Source organism: Gordionus sp. m RMFG-2023, chromosome 1 (genome assembly GCF_954871325.1).
Source record: "Gordionus sp. m RMFG-2023 chromosome 1, tfGorSpeb1-WG-v2, whole genome shotgun sequence".
NCBI lineage: Eukaryota > Metazoa > Nematomorpha > Gordioida > Chordodea > Parachordodidae > Gordionus > Gordionus sp. m RMFG-2023.
Window position 1 is genome coordinate 21,513,032 of NC_088775.1, and position 19,327 is coordinate 21,532,358.

Below are 19,327 nucleotides of genomic sequence, written 5' to 3' on the forward strand. Positions count from 1 at the left end.
AAAATATTTTTAAGTCAATAACAAATTTATAAACTAATACAATCGTTAGATATGATTAGAAAATACTTACCTTTTGTTAATCCCTTACAAACAATTCTAAAAATAGTTTGAATATTTTGGATTAATAATAGTATTATTAAAGGGCTCTATTTGGGTCTATTTTTAATTACAGCCGATTAAGATTTTAGCTAAAATAATATTTACGATTTGAGATAGAGATCCAAACTTTTCTACCATCTATGTGCAAAATCCTGCTCATATAAAATTATTTTGGCTAAAATCTTAATCGGGCCGTTTAACAACACTAATCAGCATACTTTATAACATGGTAAATTGATCCACCAAAGAATTCTTAGATTAATTTATATTATTAATTTTTTTTTGATATTACACAATTTGATAAAACAGATTTGTAAAAAAATTTAAGAAATAATTAATAGGACCAAATCAAGAAGACTTCTATTTTATCATTCTTTGGTTTTATACTAACAAAAGCAACTCTTTTAGATGCGAACCGCTTGTAACTGCGTTGAATTGACGATACGCTGGGCCGCGATGAATTGGCGCAGCGCCGAATTGATGTGACAACAAAATAGGTAAAAAAATTTTAATATTTTGAGAAACAAAATAAAAATTGAGTTATGAGACCTCGACTTTAACAACACTATAAGCTTTAGGACTTAATTGTATATTATTGTAATCCATTTAGTAGGCAGTCTAAAGAAAAAATTTCCAAAATTTGCATCATGCCATAATGGGAAATATAGAATAACTAAGTATCTAGTACGCTTTAGTTCCTGTCTTCTATTTACTTCTTTACCCAGTGTTGTTTAAAAGCTCGATTTGGGTCTGTTTTTCTAAACGGCCCAACTAAATTTTAGATAAAATAACATTATGCCCGCATAAGAAAGAAAGAAAGAAAGAAAGAAACGTTTTTTAAAATCGACCCGAATCAGGCTTTTTAACAACATAAAATTCATCAAAAAAACTGAGTTTACAAACCAAATGAAATTTTTGGAAGAGGTTCAATATTTAATCCCTTCTATTCCACTGTGTCTCTACCATTAGTACTAAGAAAATAACATTATATAAAATATTATTGATGTTCAGATATGGTGTATATAAATTTGACCTATATGAAAGGTGTCAATAAATCTTTTATAAAATATACATTAATTTCTCTAAAAATGGTTAGAATTAAATTCGAAGTTAAAACATATTTTTATTACGTTTTTAATAAACCCAAATAGGTTAATGTTGTTGAGGGATGCAAAATGCCTGTTTTGATGTCAGGATCTCATAAATGGGGTAACCATTATTTTTAACTAGAATAGAATTTTATTACACATTTAGTTCTTGCAGAGATCCTAAGCATTAAAAAGTCAGAAGAGGATACTGAATACTATTATGTCCACTATATAGATTGTGAGTAATATTTTTTTTACACGACTATATTACAATTGAATAGATAATAAAAGATTGGATGAATGGGTAGGAAGAAATAAATTAAAGTTGGAACACATACAATACCCTTCAAAAGATATTATATCTAGTGTTAATAATAAAATCACAATAAATAACAGTGGAAATTCAGTTCAAAGCTTTATTGTAACAAAAACAGATAATGTAATCACTTTTATTCAAAACTTTAAGTCCATTATAATGAATCTTAATATTTTTTAAATATTATTCAAATTATTATATATTGCACAATTAATGACAAGGAATCCTTGTCTACATTATCAGTTTCATGTAACACCAGACATAAATCAATTTGTAAAGCTGAATCCCCATCACCCATTACTATGCACCCCACCAAAAGGTCATTGCAATTTCCAAATATCACAAATACCTACAAAAAATTAAGTAAAGCATACCAAAATATCATAGTATTTTATATAGTTAGGGTTATTTAAATAATATTATCATTATTATAATTATTATTTTGTCTTTTATTTTCAATTTAGATATTAATTACATATATGGATATGATTTTCAACTGATATGTTAATTAATCTATTTTTTTTTAAAGTAAAAATATTAGTAAAAAATAGATACTTGCAATGGACCTATCCAAAGCCTGTGGGCTGGGCCAGGCAAATTAAAAAAAAATTTCTAATGGATCAGCCCTGGAAATTTATATTAAATTTTTTTTATGTAATTGGCTAGAAGGCTTTAAAACATAAAAATTTAGGCAGGGTTTAGCATTCTCTATTTTATTTAAATTTTAATTAGCCAGCCTGTACATTAAAATCCACATCAAATCGACCAAAAAAACGAGATTTTCGGCTGACAATCTCAAAAATTAATGAAACTTGGCATGTTAGTTATTTATGTTGTAAATGTTAATAAAATCAAAATTTTAGAGTGCTAGCTCAACCAGATCCTAAGATATACATACGCCTTCAAAGTTGAAAATCACAAAGTACGTGATTGTTATTTTAAAAAATATTATAGATAGAGTTACAAATTATATATCATTTTAAAACTTTACGTTGGAAAGTATTTAAAATAAATTAAAAAATATCTTTTTTGGGTGTTAATATTCACTAAAAATGTTTATTACCTTTATTTTAAACGATTTGATAAAAAATCTCGATAGCCATTTTTGTTTTTTTAATTTTATTTGAATTTTTATTTTATAAATAAAAAAATGTAATATAGATGGCGTTATATTAATTTTTTTATAATATATAATTTTTAATAAAAATATGAATAGTATTGTGATTAAAATTAAAAAATTTATTGATTATAACCAAGAATGATGTCCTGGGGCGATATGTAAGCAGGCAGCCCATACAGATACTATTTTATTGATGCTATATTGTAAAAAAATATACATATTTTAAAATTTTATATTCAAACTATTATTATTTTGCGCTTATTAATAGAAATTCCTAAGGCCATAATTTGTAGATATATCCTTTCATTGTTGTGGATCTACTATCGTTATTATTTAAAAATAGCGATTTTATCAGCTTATTTTATTTTTTTATTCCTACATCGCTACCAATCAATCATCATATATTTCAAAACAAACATTTTTTACAACCAAATGAATTTATGGTAATTTGTGATTTCTCTGAAAATTATGCATTTATAATTCAAGACACTGTTAAGGATTCCACTGGAATAATAATCAAGCCACTATCCATCCTATGATAGCATATTATAATAATAAGGGCAATATAGAAAACCTTAATTATATGATAACATAATGTAGCAGCACATTTATACCAGACTAAAATTATAAATTTTTGACCAATCAATTCAGCAAAAAGCCAAATAAAATATATTACTGCTCTGACGGATCAGCTGCACAATATAAAAACAGTAAATTTTTTATAAATCTGTTATCATGAATCAGATTTTGGTGTAGCAGCTGAATTGCATTTTTCAGTTATATTCCATGGAAAAGGTCCATGAGACGGCCTTGGCGGAACATTAAAAAGATTAGCAGCGCGTTCAAGCCTTCAGCTCATCAGTTCTGGACACATTTTAACGCCAGTTGATTTATATCAATTTGCAAAACAAAACATGCTATTAATAAATTTTACATATATAACCAGCGAACAATACAATTTACAAGTGATTAAACTACGAGAAAGATTCAATTTAGCTCGTCCCATTCCAACTCGGTAAATACATGCTGTATTTCTTTTGAGTTTAAGTAAACTTAGATCAAAAATATATTCATATGCAATGGACTTTCAAATTAACAATATCTCAAATGCCGATAATTTGTCTTTTGCTGATATTAAAGGATTTGTAACATGTGTTTATGACGATTTTTGGTGGTTAGCCACAGTACTAAAAAAGAATGAAATTACTGAGAAGATATATATTTCCTTTTTATATCCCCATGGACCATCACCATCCTTCTTTTACCCCTCAATTGTGGAAAAGATATGGTTACATTAATCAAATAATAACAGTAGTAGATTCTATTGCAGTGACAGGACGTACCTAAAAATTATCGTCTCAAAAAATTCTGAGATAAGATTAAAACAAGAGGTATTTTTTTTTATATTGTTTGTGTATAAAATTTTAAAATATGCTTATTTTACAATATAGCGTCCTAATAAAATCATATCTATATCAGCTGCCTGCTTACATATCGCCCCAGGACATCATTCTTGATTATACTCGATTAATTTTTTAATTTTAATCACAATACTATTCATATTTTTATTAAAAATTACATTTTATAAAAAAATATAATATAACGCCATCTATATTGCATTTTTTAATTTATAAAAATAATAAAAATTCAAATAAAATTAAAAAAACAAAAATGGCTATTGAGATTTTTTATTAAATCGTTTAATATAAAGGTAATAAACATTTTTAGTGAATATTAACACCAAAAAAAATCCCTTCCTAACAATGTTAATTTTTTATTTTTACTGGAAATAAGGAAACACTTGAAATTTTGAATTTTTTTAAAATATTTTCCAACGTAAAATTTTAAGGGCTATAAAATTATACATAATTTGTAGCTCTATCTTAAGTATTTTTTAAAATAACAAGATTTGATGAAATCAAGCACTTCGCGATTTTTGACTTTAAAGGCGTATATCTTTGGATCTGGTTGAGCTGGCACTCTAAAATTTTGTTTTTATTAACATTTACAACATAAATAACTTTTTTGACTTTAAAGGCGTATATCTTTGGATCTGGTTGAGCTGGTACTCTAAAATTTTGTTTTTATTAACATTTACAACATAAATAACTAACATGCCAAGTTTCATTCATTTTTGAGATGGTCGGCCGAATCGTTGGTCGATTTGTCATGGAATTACCCTTATACTATTTGAAAATACATTACAATTTGCTTATTACTTTGTATTTTAAGAGCTGTCTAACTTTAAAAAAATGAATTTGAGAAGTGTATGTTGTATTCCATATTAAATCAAGTGACAATTCAACCTGACTCCTCAATTTTTTTTAAAATTTATATGACAGTAGTATATACACTAACTAATAAAAATGTATATTTTAATTCCCAACTTAGTTTACTAAGATATGGCCATCTTTATAATGGCTAAAATTCAAAAATACATTATTTAATTTTAAATATCTCAAGAACTAATTTAGATAAAACCATAATTTTAATTTTATTAAATATCTTTATAATAACCCTTTGTTATGATATAAAATATATTATTGAAAATAATTCTATTATCAAAAATTGATATTTTATTTATAGATAGACATATTTCTCTATATTTATGCAAAATCATAAACTGGGATAAACACTGGTTCACGAGTTTTTGCACCTTAAGTATTAGTCGTATGGCTAAAATGGTATATAAATATCATTTATATTTAAAATATTAGTAGGGCTGTGCCGATATTAAATATCGGATCGGATCGGTACCGATATTTAGCGTTTTCCAAAAATATTGGATCGGGCCCATACCTATAAAAACCGATCCGATCTTTTTACTTTTCTTTTTTTTTGTTATTTTATGTTATGTATATTTATTTTACATTATTATAATATTTTCTAAATATTTTTTTTAAATTTTATTTTTTTTAAAAATAGATTTATAGTATTTTAAAAGTTTTTTTTTATATAAATAGAAAGGAACACCCAAAGTTTTATTTATTTTAAATCTTTTTAAATAACGTCAATTTTTTTATTTATATTTTAAATAAAAGAATTTTTTTAAATGTGGTATCTGAATTATGGAAATATTTTACAAAAGACAAAGATAATTTTGCAAAATGCGTTATCTGCAGAATCATCTGAGTCTGCCTTCAGTACGGCAGGAGATATAGATAGTCCATATCATAGAAGCTTATTCCCAGAAAATCGGCTCTCATATTTATTTAAAAAATCTAATATATTATAATTTTCTATATTAAATATTACAATTTTATAATTCATACCAACATAAAATGGATTTATTATTAAATATATATTTTTTTATTATAATCTTAATTGTAGAAATAAAAAAATTAAATTCATAATTCGATTTTTTGCATATAAAATATTGATTGGGGGTGATTAAAAATCAGTATAAATATCGGATCTATATTGGATCGGGTTTTAAGCAATATCGGATCGGATCGGTGAAAAATATGTGGATCGGCAAAAAAAAGAAAACAAATTTAGACATGTAATAAATAGATGGGTGGACATTGGATATCTCTCTGTTGGGCCTATTTTATTTTATAAAAATATTGGGTTGGCCTTAAATTTTGAAATAAAATAAATAAACAAATGGCCCATAATTTTTATTTGTTTGTAATATGATCATAAACTTGATTTTCTATATGAGAAATCGACCTAGATATAGCAGTTTTATTTTCTAGTTGTTCTTCTCTCAACAAATGCTTGGTATGCCATTACTGAGCTGGGTAGTTTAAGCATATCCCATGTATAGGATGTTCATTAATGGGGTCTCATTTACTCATCTTTATGTTTAGAGCCAACCTCTGACATAGATAATAACCCTCATTGGGATCCTCTGTCCGAGATCCGGTGCCCCAACTCTTTAAAAAAGGCTAGTGCGTGAAGGCGAATATACTAGTAACACATTTCTTATGAGCCTACCAGACCTCAGCACTGCACCTAATAAATATAACTGCCCATTATATTAACTTATTAATGTAACCTGGAGGTTACTGTCATCTGATCAGAACCAGAGAATTAAGTGTCATTGATCTGGGCTTCCCATCTCATCACCAGCCATTCCTCGAAACTTTAATGCTTTTCTGCTCTTGCCCTCAATATAACTAATCAATCCATAGCTACCATTCCCAATCTATTGGTTGATATGCATACTGCTTACAGATCCTACCTCCACTACCCCAGATATGACGCTTGGTCCAACCTGCTCTACATATGTAGAAATATTTTAAACAACATTAAAACTATTTGCCATACCCTAAATACCTAAGGGGACAAGACTTCATTATTTAGAAACGCGCTACCTCTTTAGATAGTTAAAGGCGTTTGAAAAGTCCATTTTAATTAGGATATCACTGGGCTTTTTTAATACATCTGGGTTATATGAGGGGATATCTTACATCCATCTTTACGTTAACCCCTAATTGATGTGGGTGCAGGTGACTGGATATCATGAACAATATTCTACTTATTACTAGCATGGCAATTAATCGGCTCCAAGCGTTTCAATAGTGATAAGGCGAATATCTTTATTATGTTTATGGAGAGCTATGATATTAGTGGCGGGTGGTATGCCTCCAATAGCATTTGACCGACAAGTTGGTTAATTTTTTCCATACGTTGCTTTGTTATGTGATACAAAGTTTGGTTAGATCCTGTATGAATATTGGGTGAAACCCATCAAACCATGGCGAGGAGACGCGTATGAAGGAGAGGAAGGTTTTTTTTTAAGTTGCTTGTGTATAGGTGGCTGCAATTAGAGGAACCTCATGGTAAGCTGGTATTTCATCTTTAACATCGTCTGAGGGGTGTTTTAAAAAGAGCCTGGTAAGTTGCTTGGTCGTAGGGAGCCAGCTTATTGCCATTGCCTGACATATGGTAAATTTAACATTAAGTAAGCTTTTTAGATATTAGTCTGGCCTTCGTGAGCAGGCCATTTTTGTGATTCTTATTATCCATCTCAGCACTCATAAAGGATGTGGAAATGTGATTAATGGATAAGGAGTAGATCGTGGCATCACTAATGTGCGGTGTACATGATTTTTTTGCCAGCAAGATCGGGAATAAGCAAGTTCCTAATGGTTAATTACAGGATATCTAGCCAGTGGTTTGCCGAAGAATAATTACTTAACAATGAAATAAATGTCTGGCAACTTGAAGTTTTGTTCCCTTAGGTATTCGGGATAAGATGAATGGTTTTGGTTTTGTTAAAAATATTTCTACATATGTGGACTCAGCCTGATTAAATGTCGACCATCTGCTCCAGTGGAGGTCTGGACTGTTGGGCCTGTATGCTTATCAGACAATAGATAGGGAAGCGATGGGTTGCTTAGTTGTACTGAGGACAAGAGCAGAAAAGGCATCAATGGAGGAATGGTTGGTGATGAGATGGGTAGCCCAGATTGATGACACTTAATTTTCTGGTTCCGATCATATGACAGCAGTAGGCTCATAAGAAATATGTTATTGGATATCGGCTCTCATACCCCAACCTTTTTTTAAAGAGTTGGGGTACTGGATCTTTGCTAGGACTAAGGATCCCAACTAGGGTTACTACCTATGTGTCAAAGGTTGGCTCTAAGCATTTTTTCAGATTTATATTAACAATGAACCATACTCCATAAATACTCAGCTCCGTAATGGATACATCAATGAATCCTCCTTTGAGAGATGAACATATAGAAAATAAGACTGCTATATCTGTGCCTATTTCTTATAAACATAGAAAGTTATATGATTTTAAATAAAATTTTCTATTGTTTATTCTTGTAAATTTAATTATTTTAACATGGATTGTTTTGGTCTTGTATTATTATTAATAATTTATGATTTTATAACTATTTTATTCAGTAATCAAAACTATTAGAAATAGATAATTTAAATAAATTCGGGCCGGGGTCAAAATTTTTTTTTCAAGTTGGGCTTTTGGGACAAATAAAAATAGATCGGGCTGGGCCTACCTTTTATTAATATCTCTGGCTGGACCTAAAAAATTAGGCCTAATGCAACTAGTAGACATTGTGTTAGAAGATAATTAATGTAAAAAATATTTATAACTTTATATTTGGCTAATTATTTTTATGCATGAATATTATAATAAACATATTAATTCCAATGAATTTGAATAAAATTTGACTTTCATTTTCTTCCATGGGAATAAATGCATGAAATTATTGTCTTCGGGGATTCGTTTGGTTGTTAAAAATCTATTTTTGAGATTGATATCAACACTTAAATTCAACGTTGCAGACGAATATATGATTAATCGCCAGGATATTAATTCTCGCATAATGATTTCTATAAGGAAGTAAGACTTGCTCTAGCAGCTAACCATAATACCCTCTAAACTATCGCAAAAAGTTTTGCCTTGTGCAGTTGCAAAAAATGTCATTCTGCCTTGATCCCAAAATCATTCTCATGGTTGTAGAGGTATACTAAGTAAAAACTCCATGAAAAGTATAAAATTAAAAAAAAAAGAACTACAAATTTTTTGATTAACTGCTATGTTAGAGTTAACTTGAATCTTCCACCGAATAACCCGTCTAAAACATAACATATTAATTGCAATTCGAAAGGCGTTACAGCACATTAATGGAATTGAAATTACTATTTTTCTCTTAGTCATTAAATTTAATGAAAAATAAAAGATTTTATAAAATTATAACAGTAAGGGTGCGTCCAAAATCAAAATTTTATCTGAAAAATTTATTAATGAAATTTACGAAATTGAGTTTGGACGCATAATGTATAAATGTGGAAATCATTAAAAAAAATTTGACTTTGGACCTCTCAGAAACAATATACCTAGAATCACCACACTTCCCATTCCACTATTTCCTGCCTCTTATAATTTAATAGGCATATAAGTAAAAGTCATTTTGTGCTCCCTTCCTGACAACATATATAATTAATTGCCTTAATTTTTGACAAAGAGTAAGAGAGATAAAATGATACTTATAAAATAAATTTTTCTCTTAAAAATTATATTAAATTTTGAATTTATCATTGTTTCTTTTAATTTAATTGAATATCACCTAAAATGATGATTAGTTAAATAATTTATTTGAATAATATTTTACTAGAAATATTTCTTAGAATCGTAACAATAGAAATAGGAAAATATTATAAGTGAATGAATGTGATATCTTGTTCTATGATACACAATTTTTAACTATATATTATTTCGTTTTAATTTTTTTAAATAATGATAGCGATATAAAATATCCGCCCTGCCCTGGTATTTTAAAAAATAATTTTTAGGCTCAGCCTGGTTATTTTTTAGAAACAATAATTTTGGCTCGGCACATGAACTCGGGCTTAGGGCCGGGTCTGCAGGTCTCTGATATTTAATCAAAATAATGGAAGATTTCTGAATCAACTCATCAAAATAAAGGTAAACTTCTGATTCATACTTCAAAAATGAGGTAAATATTTAATGCACCCATCATCATATAAAGTAACAATTTCTGATACATCCACCATTTTTAACAGGCTATCTGCTACTTATAAATTGATACAGTTTCGGTATTTAATTCTTATGATTCCAGGATTATATAAAAAAAATTTAATAATATATTTTGGGATTTTATTTTTGCTGTTTAATATTTTTTATATTTTATTTATAGTTTTTGTTGGTTTATGCCTACTATCTTCACTTATTTTTTCAACCTTGTTTATATTAAAAATTAAATGGATTTTATCTTTATCTAAATTATATTTAAACAATTTGATTTCTTAAAGCTCTTAAAGATGAAACTTTTCAAAACAATGCAAATACCAATACTAGAAGAAGTTCTTTTAAAATACCATCATCAACGCTTAAGGTGTCAAATCTAAATGAATTCAAGAAAAATGGTAATACACTTTATATTGATCTTTTTAGAAATATTGAAACACTTTTTATTAAAATTTATAGGATAGTTTATAATCATAATTTAAAGGCTATCGCAACCTTCTGTAAATACTATTTAAAGCTAAATCCGAGATGCACCATTATTTGTCCATTACTAAATATATAATTCATTTATGTTATTTTATTATTTGAAATTTTTTATTTATCATTCATAATTGATATATGAGATTTGTAATACTAAGAAAGAAATATGAAAAAATTATCATCTTCTTTCTTTCTTATTGGTTGAGAAATTTATTTATCAAATTTTTGTGAATTCATGTAATGAATGAAGGGTTAAAATAAGTTTATAAGAAGGGTTAATTACTATTTTGAAATTGGCTAAAATTGAGAATTTCTGTCAATACTTCAATGCACTCCTGATAAACATTATCTTTCTATCCCCCCCCCCCCCCCTAGAAATGATTACAATGTGTATGTTCATGTAAATATTATATTTTCTTTTTTTTAAATAAAGGAAATATTTAAAAAATTGTAAAAATAATTACTATTTTTAAAATCTAATCTGGCCATACACAATCAAAGCTACTCAAGAATAATACTTCAAAATCTATAGATTTTTTATCATCTAGATTCGGCTCAAAATCATAATAGAATTGATTATTCATATTTTATCTGTAATGAAAGAAATTTTTAGTGAAATTAATTGTAAATAGAGTTGTATAAAGTATTTGCATCTAGATACATTTTATTAGCTCTATCTATATGTAATAATTATATTTTACATTTTTTATTTAATTTAATTTTATAAAATACTGTTCAGTTTAATTCACAGCAAGTTTTATTTTACACATGAATGACGAAAATATGATAAATATAAATATCATAAATTTTTTAGATTAATATTAATTATACTGATAATGAAGAAACAATGAAACAGCATCAGAAATATTTCCAAATTGAGATTGACTTTAAATGCCGAATATTTAAAGAAAATTTTTCAACACCCATAAGGGGATATGGACCAGGATATATATTTTAACACCTGTCAAACTTTGATTATTATAAAAATGAGTATGGTAACTAAAACATTTTTCTACTTAACCCACAAGTTGTAAGAATTTTTAGTATGTCTAATGCTTAAATGGAGATGCCTTGGTTATAAAAACGAATGTTTTATTACTGAAAGCTAACAATACTATTTTATAATCATTTAATTATATATTTTATATATATAAATAAAATATCAAGCTTAATAAAAATTATTTGGTTCAATTTTTTTAGTTTTAACAATAGGTTTTTTTTAATTTTAGCATTGCACGCTTTTCATGATTATAAGAAAATATGTACCTGGGAAAATTGTATCCATATCTATATACATTTGATATAACTGATCTATAGGCATTAAGTGGATTTTATAAAAAAATTCCCGTAATTTTTTTTGAATAATAATATATCATTAAATGCATCGCACAATCATTATAATTTTGCCTATTATTTGCTTGCTTTTGAAAAATATCCAGCGATGTGTGTCGCATTGCTTGAGCGATACGTGCTTACCATAAACGAGACCTACCTCACTTCATTGTATCGCTCAGTATTAATTGCTTTTATTAATTTATGGAGTGATGAAGGCCTAATACTTTCATTATAGTAAGTACGAATCCGCAACATCGTTAGCGATTTAACAGCTGACTAAGTGCTATTTTTGCCTTAATATCTTAAACCCAATCATGATGATAATTTGATTATTATTGTTGAAAGTAATAAATCTTTGATTAACTCGATCAGCTATAAAGAGCCCTGCTAGTCGGCTCAAAGCTCAACCCTAAGAAATACGCCCTAGTCTCGGGCTTATGTTTAATTCTGTTTTGTTCATTAATTTCTTTTTCTAAATGATTAATTTGTATTGACATAAAAAACTTCAGAGCAGGCGATTTTTAGAGATCGGGGCACTAGAAGATTAACGAAAAACAATTCTGCAGAAGATAAAAATATATTGGGAGATAGGGATTTATTCGAAACTTCAAGTCTTGATGGAGGTTAATGTTTTTAGTTAACGTTTTTCTAGTATAAAATATAATTTGAACTGTCTTAATATTTTCTAATTGAAAATTAAAAATTATTACATGCAAAAAAAAGTCCATGATTTAAAAATATATGGTATTTTTTTCATATAGACGAACCTACTGGAAAGCCACCATCAAGAGATATCCCTAAACTAAACCTTAACGCCCTGACCCCGAAATCCAACGAACCCCTACCTATATCCCTTTTGTCTGGTATTCATCAAAACCCATCTCCCAGCAGTAATCAAACCCTCACACCTCACTTGCCATTAAATTTGGAAAGTGGCAAAGTAATAGACCCAAACACTATAAATTCGACAAACATGAACATCAAAACCAACTATGATACGGATAATGCCTCCAATTATTCTTCTGAAGATACTAATATTTCACATAACTTGGTGACTCATCATAACTTAACTAAGACTATTCAACAACTTATAACTTGTTCTTCTACGCTCACTGTTCCTGACGGATTAATTCCTACTAGTGGGTTAACGGGAGGCCAACGAAAAATGACCGGTAATATTTTTATTATAATAATTGCGTTTTTTCCCCCTTGCTACCGATTTCATAAATATTTTATTTAATTTTTTAAATTTTTTATTTTCCAGCTAAGATATGTCATAACTTCTAGAATGATAAATTATGGAAATAGAATTCTATTTTTCATAAAAATCTTACCTATAACATTTACTATTTCCTTCCTAATTTTCGTAATTTTTATAGATCATTATTTTTCTGATTGTCCGAAAAATATTTTTTTTTGTTCATTTTTATTTCTTAATCTGGTCTGTCTTGCACAATAGGTACATCGTAAATACTTACTCGGGTTCATTCGTATATTGCTAGATATTTACTTTTTGTTAACTTACTCTTCTTCTCATAAATTCAAAGACGAATCTTTTAATTTATAGAAGATTTTAATCCTTACTCGATTTTGACTTTGAAGTGGGTTTATCATTTATTTGTTCTTAACACAAAAAAAATAGGTAGCATGACGTCATCCCATGCTCATACGGCTGAGGAGGATATCGTAACTCGTATCAAGAACATCCAGTGTATTCAGTTCGGCAGGTACAAAATAAAACCATGGTATTTCTCACCCTATCCCCAAGTATTATTTTAAAAATGCATATTATACATGTAATAACTTTTTAGAATTTTTACTACTACTTTGTGACTTCAGAAGAATTTTTTTATCATTCGAATTCTCATTTTTTTTTCTATTTTCTGTAATTTCCTAATCAATCAACCAAATGTAGCCCCATTTGGTCCTCTTCGCACCCATTAAATCATTTTGATTTTTGCGAGCAGAATCAAATTGAATGTTATGCATGGGTCTATTTCGATCACCAGCTTTACACTTTCTTCGAGTGACAGCTATTTAATTTGCAATTATTTTGCAGTCTCCTACATCCAATTATATTAATAATATTTTGTGTTTAAATCAATTTTATTTTGAATATAATATAAAAAAATAAAAACGACTTATAATTAACATAGGTGGGGAAACGACTAAGAGTACCCGATTATTAGCCAAATAACTAGCTATTAGCTTTAATCATAAATAATTATTATCATAGTCAGTTTTAAAAGCTTTAGCTAATAAATTTTTTAAAATATTGATTTTAAAAAAACTAACAGGTGCCATTATAACTATTAGTCAAGCTAATGTATATAGATACAGCTAATAGCTATATATATTTGCTATAAACTACAGCCTTGTCAAAAGCTGCTAAGCAATTCCCATCTGTGATAATTAGTCCACAATTAATAAATTTTATTTATAATTTTAACAATTTTTTAGAAACTTTTATTTTTAATTTTTTTTTAACTATCGTAAGGAATTAACTCTTTTGCCCATAGTGTACATCTGTGAGTTTTGCTTGAAATACGTGAAGAGCTCAACTTGCTTGAAAAGACATTTGGTAACATTTTAAATACATGTATTTATTTAGTTTTATGTACTATACTTTTCTTAGAGTCATGCTTCATCCGCCTGGAAAAATTTTAATATCGATTTGCGGTCGGGCCTGAAAAAATATTAAAATATAACATGAAAAATAATATTTAATCTTGCTTTAAATAATACAATAATTAATCGGAAAAATTAGTAATTTTTACGTTTATCTTATCTTCATAAAAATGCTTTGTATATATTATATTTGTTAAATAAAAATTTTGAACTGGGCTAATGTAACTGCCCTAGCCTTTGTAACCTAATAATGACCTAACGGAGATATATATATATTAACCGTTAAAAATTGGTATTAATTACATTAAAAAAATTATATCACTAAAAACTCATATAAAGTTTAAATGTCGTTGGCGCCACCCACCCGGCAACGAGATTTACCGCAAGGACTGCATATCTGTCTTCGAAATAGATGGTCGAAAGTGCAAAAAATTTAGTCAAAACTTGTGCCTTCTGGCCAAGCTATTCCTGGATCACAAAACACTTTATTACGATACCGATCCCTTTCTCTTCTACGTCATGACGGAATACGACCCTAAAGGGTTTCACATTGTCGGTTATTTTTCTAAGGTACCTTTATTTTGTTTTGAATTTTATTTTTGATGCGAAGAGATTAAGAAAGAGAATAGAAAGGCAAAATAATTAAGACCATTGGTTGATATTTTTTAATTGATCTATTCAATCAACTGTTTACACCTACCCCTATGGCTGATGATATCTACAAAGTTCACTATCGTGGGTTTGGGACGTGAAGTTATGCGTGACATAATAGGTCACGGTGTGCGTGAGAATAAATTTTAAATTATTAGGCGTGACGGGCCTTCGCAAAATTTTAGCCGGGCGTGATTGGGCCTGAACATAAATTTTCCGTAAAAAGGAAATAACGGGAAATAAAAAATAAACTCAAAATACACTTTAAACCTTTCAATTTTTTTTTATTGAATAACTTTATTAAATTTGTGGAACTAAGGGAAAATAAATAATTAAACAATAAAGACAAAAATACAAAATATTTCATTTTTTATTGAATAACTTTATTAATTACAAGAAGCAAGTATTATAAATTACATTTAAAATTCATGGAATGTTAATGAAATAGCATCAACATTTTCATGGGATGCAATTGAAATATCATCATTATCACTTGATATTGTTAAATCGGAATCTAAACTCTTTTGATGATATCCCGAACATGATGTATTTATGTGATCCTTTAAATGTATATGATGCCTTATTGATATTAATTTTTCGACCATTTTTTCCCATTTCTCGTTTTTGAATGAATTTTTCCAAATGCTGACCAGACTCTTTCTGACGAGGCACTTGAGGATGATAACGTAAGAAAGCTTCACTTGACAAAAAGGCTGATTTGTTTGTACACAACCCTTTCCACCATATGAGTGGTTTGGTATGGATCGAGCTCTCCCAAATGCCACTTTGTAGAAACCTTGTTTTGAACGATATTCTGCTAAATTGCCCATAATTTTTTCAATATCGCTATTAAATGTAAAGCTGTTAATTTGCGGTCTGTTAATTTCACACCATAATATCTAGGATCTTATTTGTTGCATAATGATATTCTCGGAAAAATAATTTCTTTCGTTTATTAATATGCATCTTAACACTTTTCAAATCATTTTCATTAAAAATAAAAGTTGATGAATTGAGTTTATCTTTTCAAAATATTTCTGGTACATCAGATAATACCGCTGTATCCGATTCTACAATTATAATTTTGTTATAAATAAATTGCAATTTCTTGCATAACTTCCTTATTTTCCACAATACTTTGCAACATTATAACAAAACCTCTCCATCATGTCGGACTTGGAATTTTTAAGGAAGATTTATATCCTTGCCTTTCTTTAAACTTTGTTAATATAATACCATTAAATTTATATATTTAATTATTTATGTGGTTTTTATGATGATCTTTTCAATAAAACGCATTTGGCATAAATCTTTACTAAGCAGATTTAAGCCATGTGTAGCCTAACCCTGGGTTAGGGTATATCCAATTGCTTATTAGAAGAAAATCAAACATAATTAAAATAAAAAATATGGACATTCTTTCCTTTTTTTTAAAAATTGATATATCAATGGTAATGATTTTGTTTGTTATTAATATGGGATTAAAGAAGTAAAAAAACTATGATAGAATAAATTCATTTTTTTTTAAAATTGATATATCAATGGTAATGATTTTGTTTGTTATTAATATGGGATTAAAGAAGTAAAAAAACTATGATAGAATAAATTCAAAGTAAAGGTAGCATTAATGTTTTATGAAATATAGAAAAAAAATTTTAAACCGTGAATTTTTCGGCTTTAAAATATTGTCTTTCGTGAGCTGGCGGGTTAGGTTAAATTTTTTAGCAGCAAGCGTGAAAGGGCATGATTTTTTTGCCATAATGAGCGGGTGGGCCATGAATAAAAATTAGACCTGCATCTGTCTCTAATCGTGAGCATCCTTCCCATTTTTCATAATTTTTGTCACACTCAGAGACAGTCATCCCCTTCCTCGCCGAGGCAAAAGATGGCATTTTAGGAGTGAATTATGTTGATATCTTTTTATTCCTAGAGTTTCATAAGATAGCTTATTATAAAATAATATGTGTAATATCAGATCGATTAATGATATCTTTTTATTCCTAGAGTTTCATAAAATAGCTTATTATAAAATAATATGTGTAATATCAGATCGATTAATGATATCTTTACCATTAATTATGAGGTTCATTTTAGAAGCTTAGCATAATTTGTTTTTTAAAATTTGCCAACATAATCTCCTTTTTAATATATTTTCCGCTAAATAGAACAAGTTTCAATTATTTCCAAATAAACCTGCAATCACATAATCATTTAAGAAAATAATCGAGCATAAGGTGGAAGAGGAAATAACTCCCAAAAAGCGCTGTCATTAATTTTCCCAGAATTATGTCTATTAATTATTTTTTAAAATCCATATCTTCATTAGGAAAAGGAATCTTCGGAAGATTATAACGTGGCTTGCATTCTAACTCTACCTCCTTACCAAAGAAAAGGTTTCGGAAAATTACTCATCGAATTCAGTGAGTCAATTTTTAAAATCTATTCCATGTTAAAATTTCCCGGAATGCATTTTGTCAAAAAAAAGTATTGAAAAAATGAAGAAATCATAACATATATTACCCTTATTAATCGATCGTATAGGTTACGAACTATCCAAACGAGAGGGTAAGGTAGGCAGCCCAGAAAAACCGCTCTCAGATCTCGGACTTCTCTCCTACCGGAGTTATTGGAGCCAAACCATATTCGACATCCTTTGCAACCTCAAACACAATCGTAAAATTTACTCATCCCTAGCCAATTCCTCATCCATTAACAGCAATTCCTCCAACTTCACCCACAACTCGTCTACCGTGAACTCTAGCTGTAACGGCAATATGCTTGATGTTAATAACTCGAATTATGGCAGCTTGGGTAACATTAATAGTGTCGCGGGAGGAGGTAGTGGCGGATCTGAGGAGACCAATTCTCAGCCCCAGATATCTATAAAGTATTAATTTTCTTATAGGGGTGCATCAATTATTTTAGAGATATTGACTACATTGTCAATAATATTTAAAAATGGCGGATTGATTGAATGTTAATAATGGGACCTTTCCAAATATTATTAAAAATCAGATCAGTCCTTAAAAATCTTTATTGATTCGATTGCACATCTAGTTTTTTTATGTTCTTTTTTTAAAAAAAAATATTGATCTAACTGAATATATAATAAACAATTTTTAGTGAAATATCTGAATTGACCAGTATCAAAAAAGAGGACATTATTTATACACTCCAAAATTTGAACGTTTTGTGCTACTATAAAGGAGCTTACATCATAACACTAGACAAGGAGCTAGTCGAAGATCACATTAAAGCCAAGAGTAAAAGAAAGTTGAGAATAGACAGTCGAGCTATGCATTGGAATCCCCGGGATTGGACCAAAAGAAAATAGAAAAAATATATTAAGACTAAAAATTCTTTTTGAGGTCTTCCATTTGTATTTCGCTTCTCTCATTATTAGTACTCTTTTAGCTTTATATTTATATGCATTAAACTATTGAATGCTGTAGGGTTCGAAGCGAAAGCTGGGAAAAAATATCGTATATATAAATGATTTATATTTGGAAAAAAATAAGTAAAATATTGACAGATAAAGAAAGTGGAAAATGATAATACAAAATCGTTATATTTTTTAATAGGTGTTAAAAACATTTGTAAATAAATACATAATATAATGCTGGAATCAAATTATTATATTATCAAAACGAATAAAAGGTAAATAGTATTTAATATATAAAAAATTTAATATATTACGTCATTATAATATTTATGAACTATTTTCTTGATATAAAATGTATAAATTTTGTATTTGTCGTTAAATTATAATATTTTAATTACGAGTTTTTTGTGTTCATCATCTCTATACATAATCAAAGGTGGATAAGAACAAATATTCTGGGATATTGAATCTAACTAACAACTTTCCAATAGCATGAAGAATAAAATCTCATTTGATCCTGTTTTAATATTAGGTAAGACATTTACCTTTGAATAAATAAGAAAACTACTTTTTTTTAAATATCCCTCTAATAGCGCTTTTTTAAATTCATGAAAGAAAATTATTTAGTTTTAGCTTTCTTAAAGAAAGATTTCTAAAATACATATTTAATAAAAGGAAGCATAAAAGAAAGAAAATGCCTAAGACATTACATAGATGCAGCTTTAAAAAACTCAAAATAAACTTTTGTTGGTTTTTA

The 19,327-nt window shown here is 28.2% G+C and overlaps 1 protein-coding gene across 2 annotated transcripts; it reads left to right on the plus strand.

Moving 5' to 3' along the window:
* Window positions 1-1,156: 1,156 nt before the first annotated feature.
* LOC135922757 (histone acetyltransferase KAT5-like) lies at window positions 1,157-18,822 on the plus strand. Of its 2 annotated transcripts, none has more exons than XM_065457213.1 (14): window positions 1,157-1,208; window positions 1,251-1,308; window positions 1,354-1,425; window positions 1,469-1,626; window positions 1,725-1,866; window positions 10,379-10,492; window positions 12,419-12,532; window positions 12,671-13,081; window positions 13,552-13,676; window positions 14,407-14,490; window positions 14,877-15,107; window positions 17,515-17,581; window positions 17,730-18,075; window positions 18,312-18,822. In XM_065457213.1, the coding sequence occupies exons 1-14, from the start codon at window positions 1,188-1,190 to the stop codon at window positions 18,520-18,522; spliced, it is 2,154 nt and encodes a 717-aa protein (XP_065313285.1). In that variant the 5' UTR covers window positions 1,157-1,187; the 3' UTR covers window positions 18,523-18,822. The 2 variants fall into 2 exon arrangements, with proteins under 2 accessions (XP_065313285.1, XP_065313284.1); XM_065457212.1 differs by having other exon boundaries at window positions 17,515-17,608; window positions 18,312-18,820.
* Window positions 18,823-19,327: the final 505 nt, after the last annotated feature.

Bases quoted from the DNA above. Each gene is read 5' to 3' on its own strand.
- LOC135922757 (XM_065457212.1), top strand. From the start codon at position 1,188: ATGGTTAGAATTAAATTCGAA. The intron at 1,867-10,378 runs GTAAAGCATACC...GATTTCTTAAAG, and splicing joins AAATACCTACAAAAAATTAA to CTCTTAAAGATGAAACTTTT. The intron at 13,677-14,406 runs GTATTATTTTAA...AACTATCGTAAG, and splicing joins ATTTCTCACCCTATCCCCAA to GAATTAACTCTTTTGCCCAT.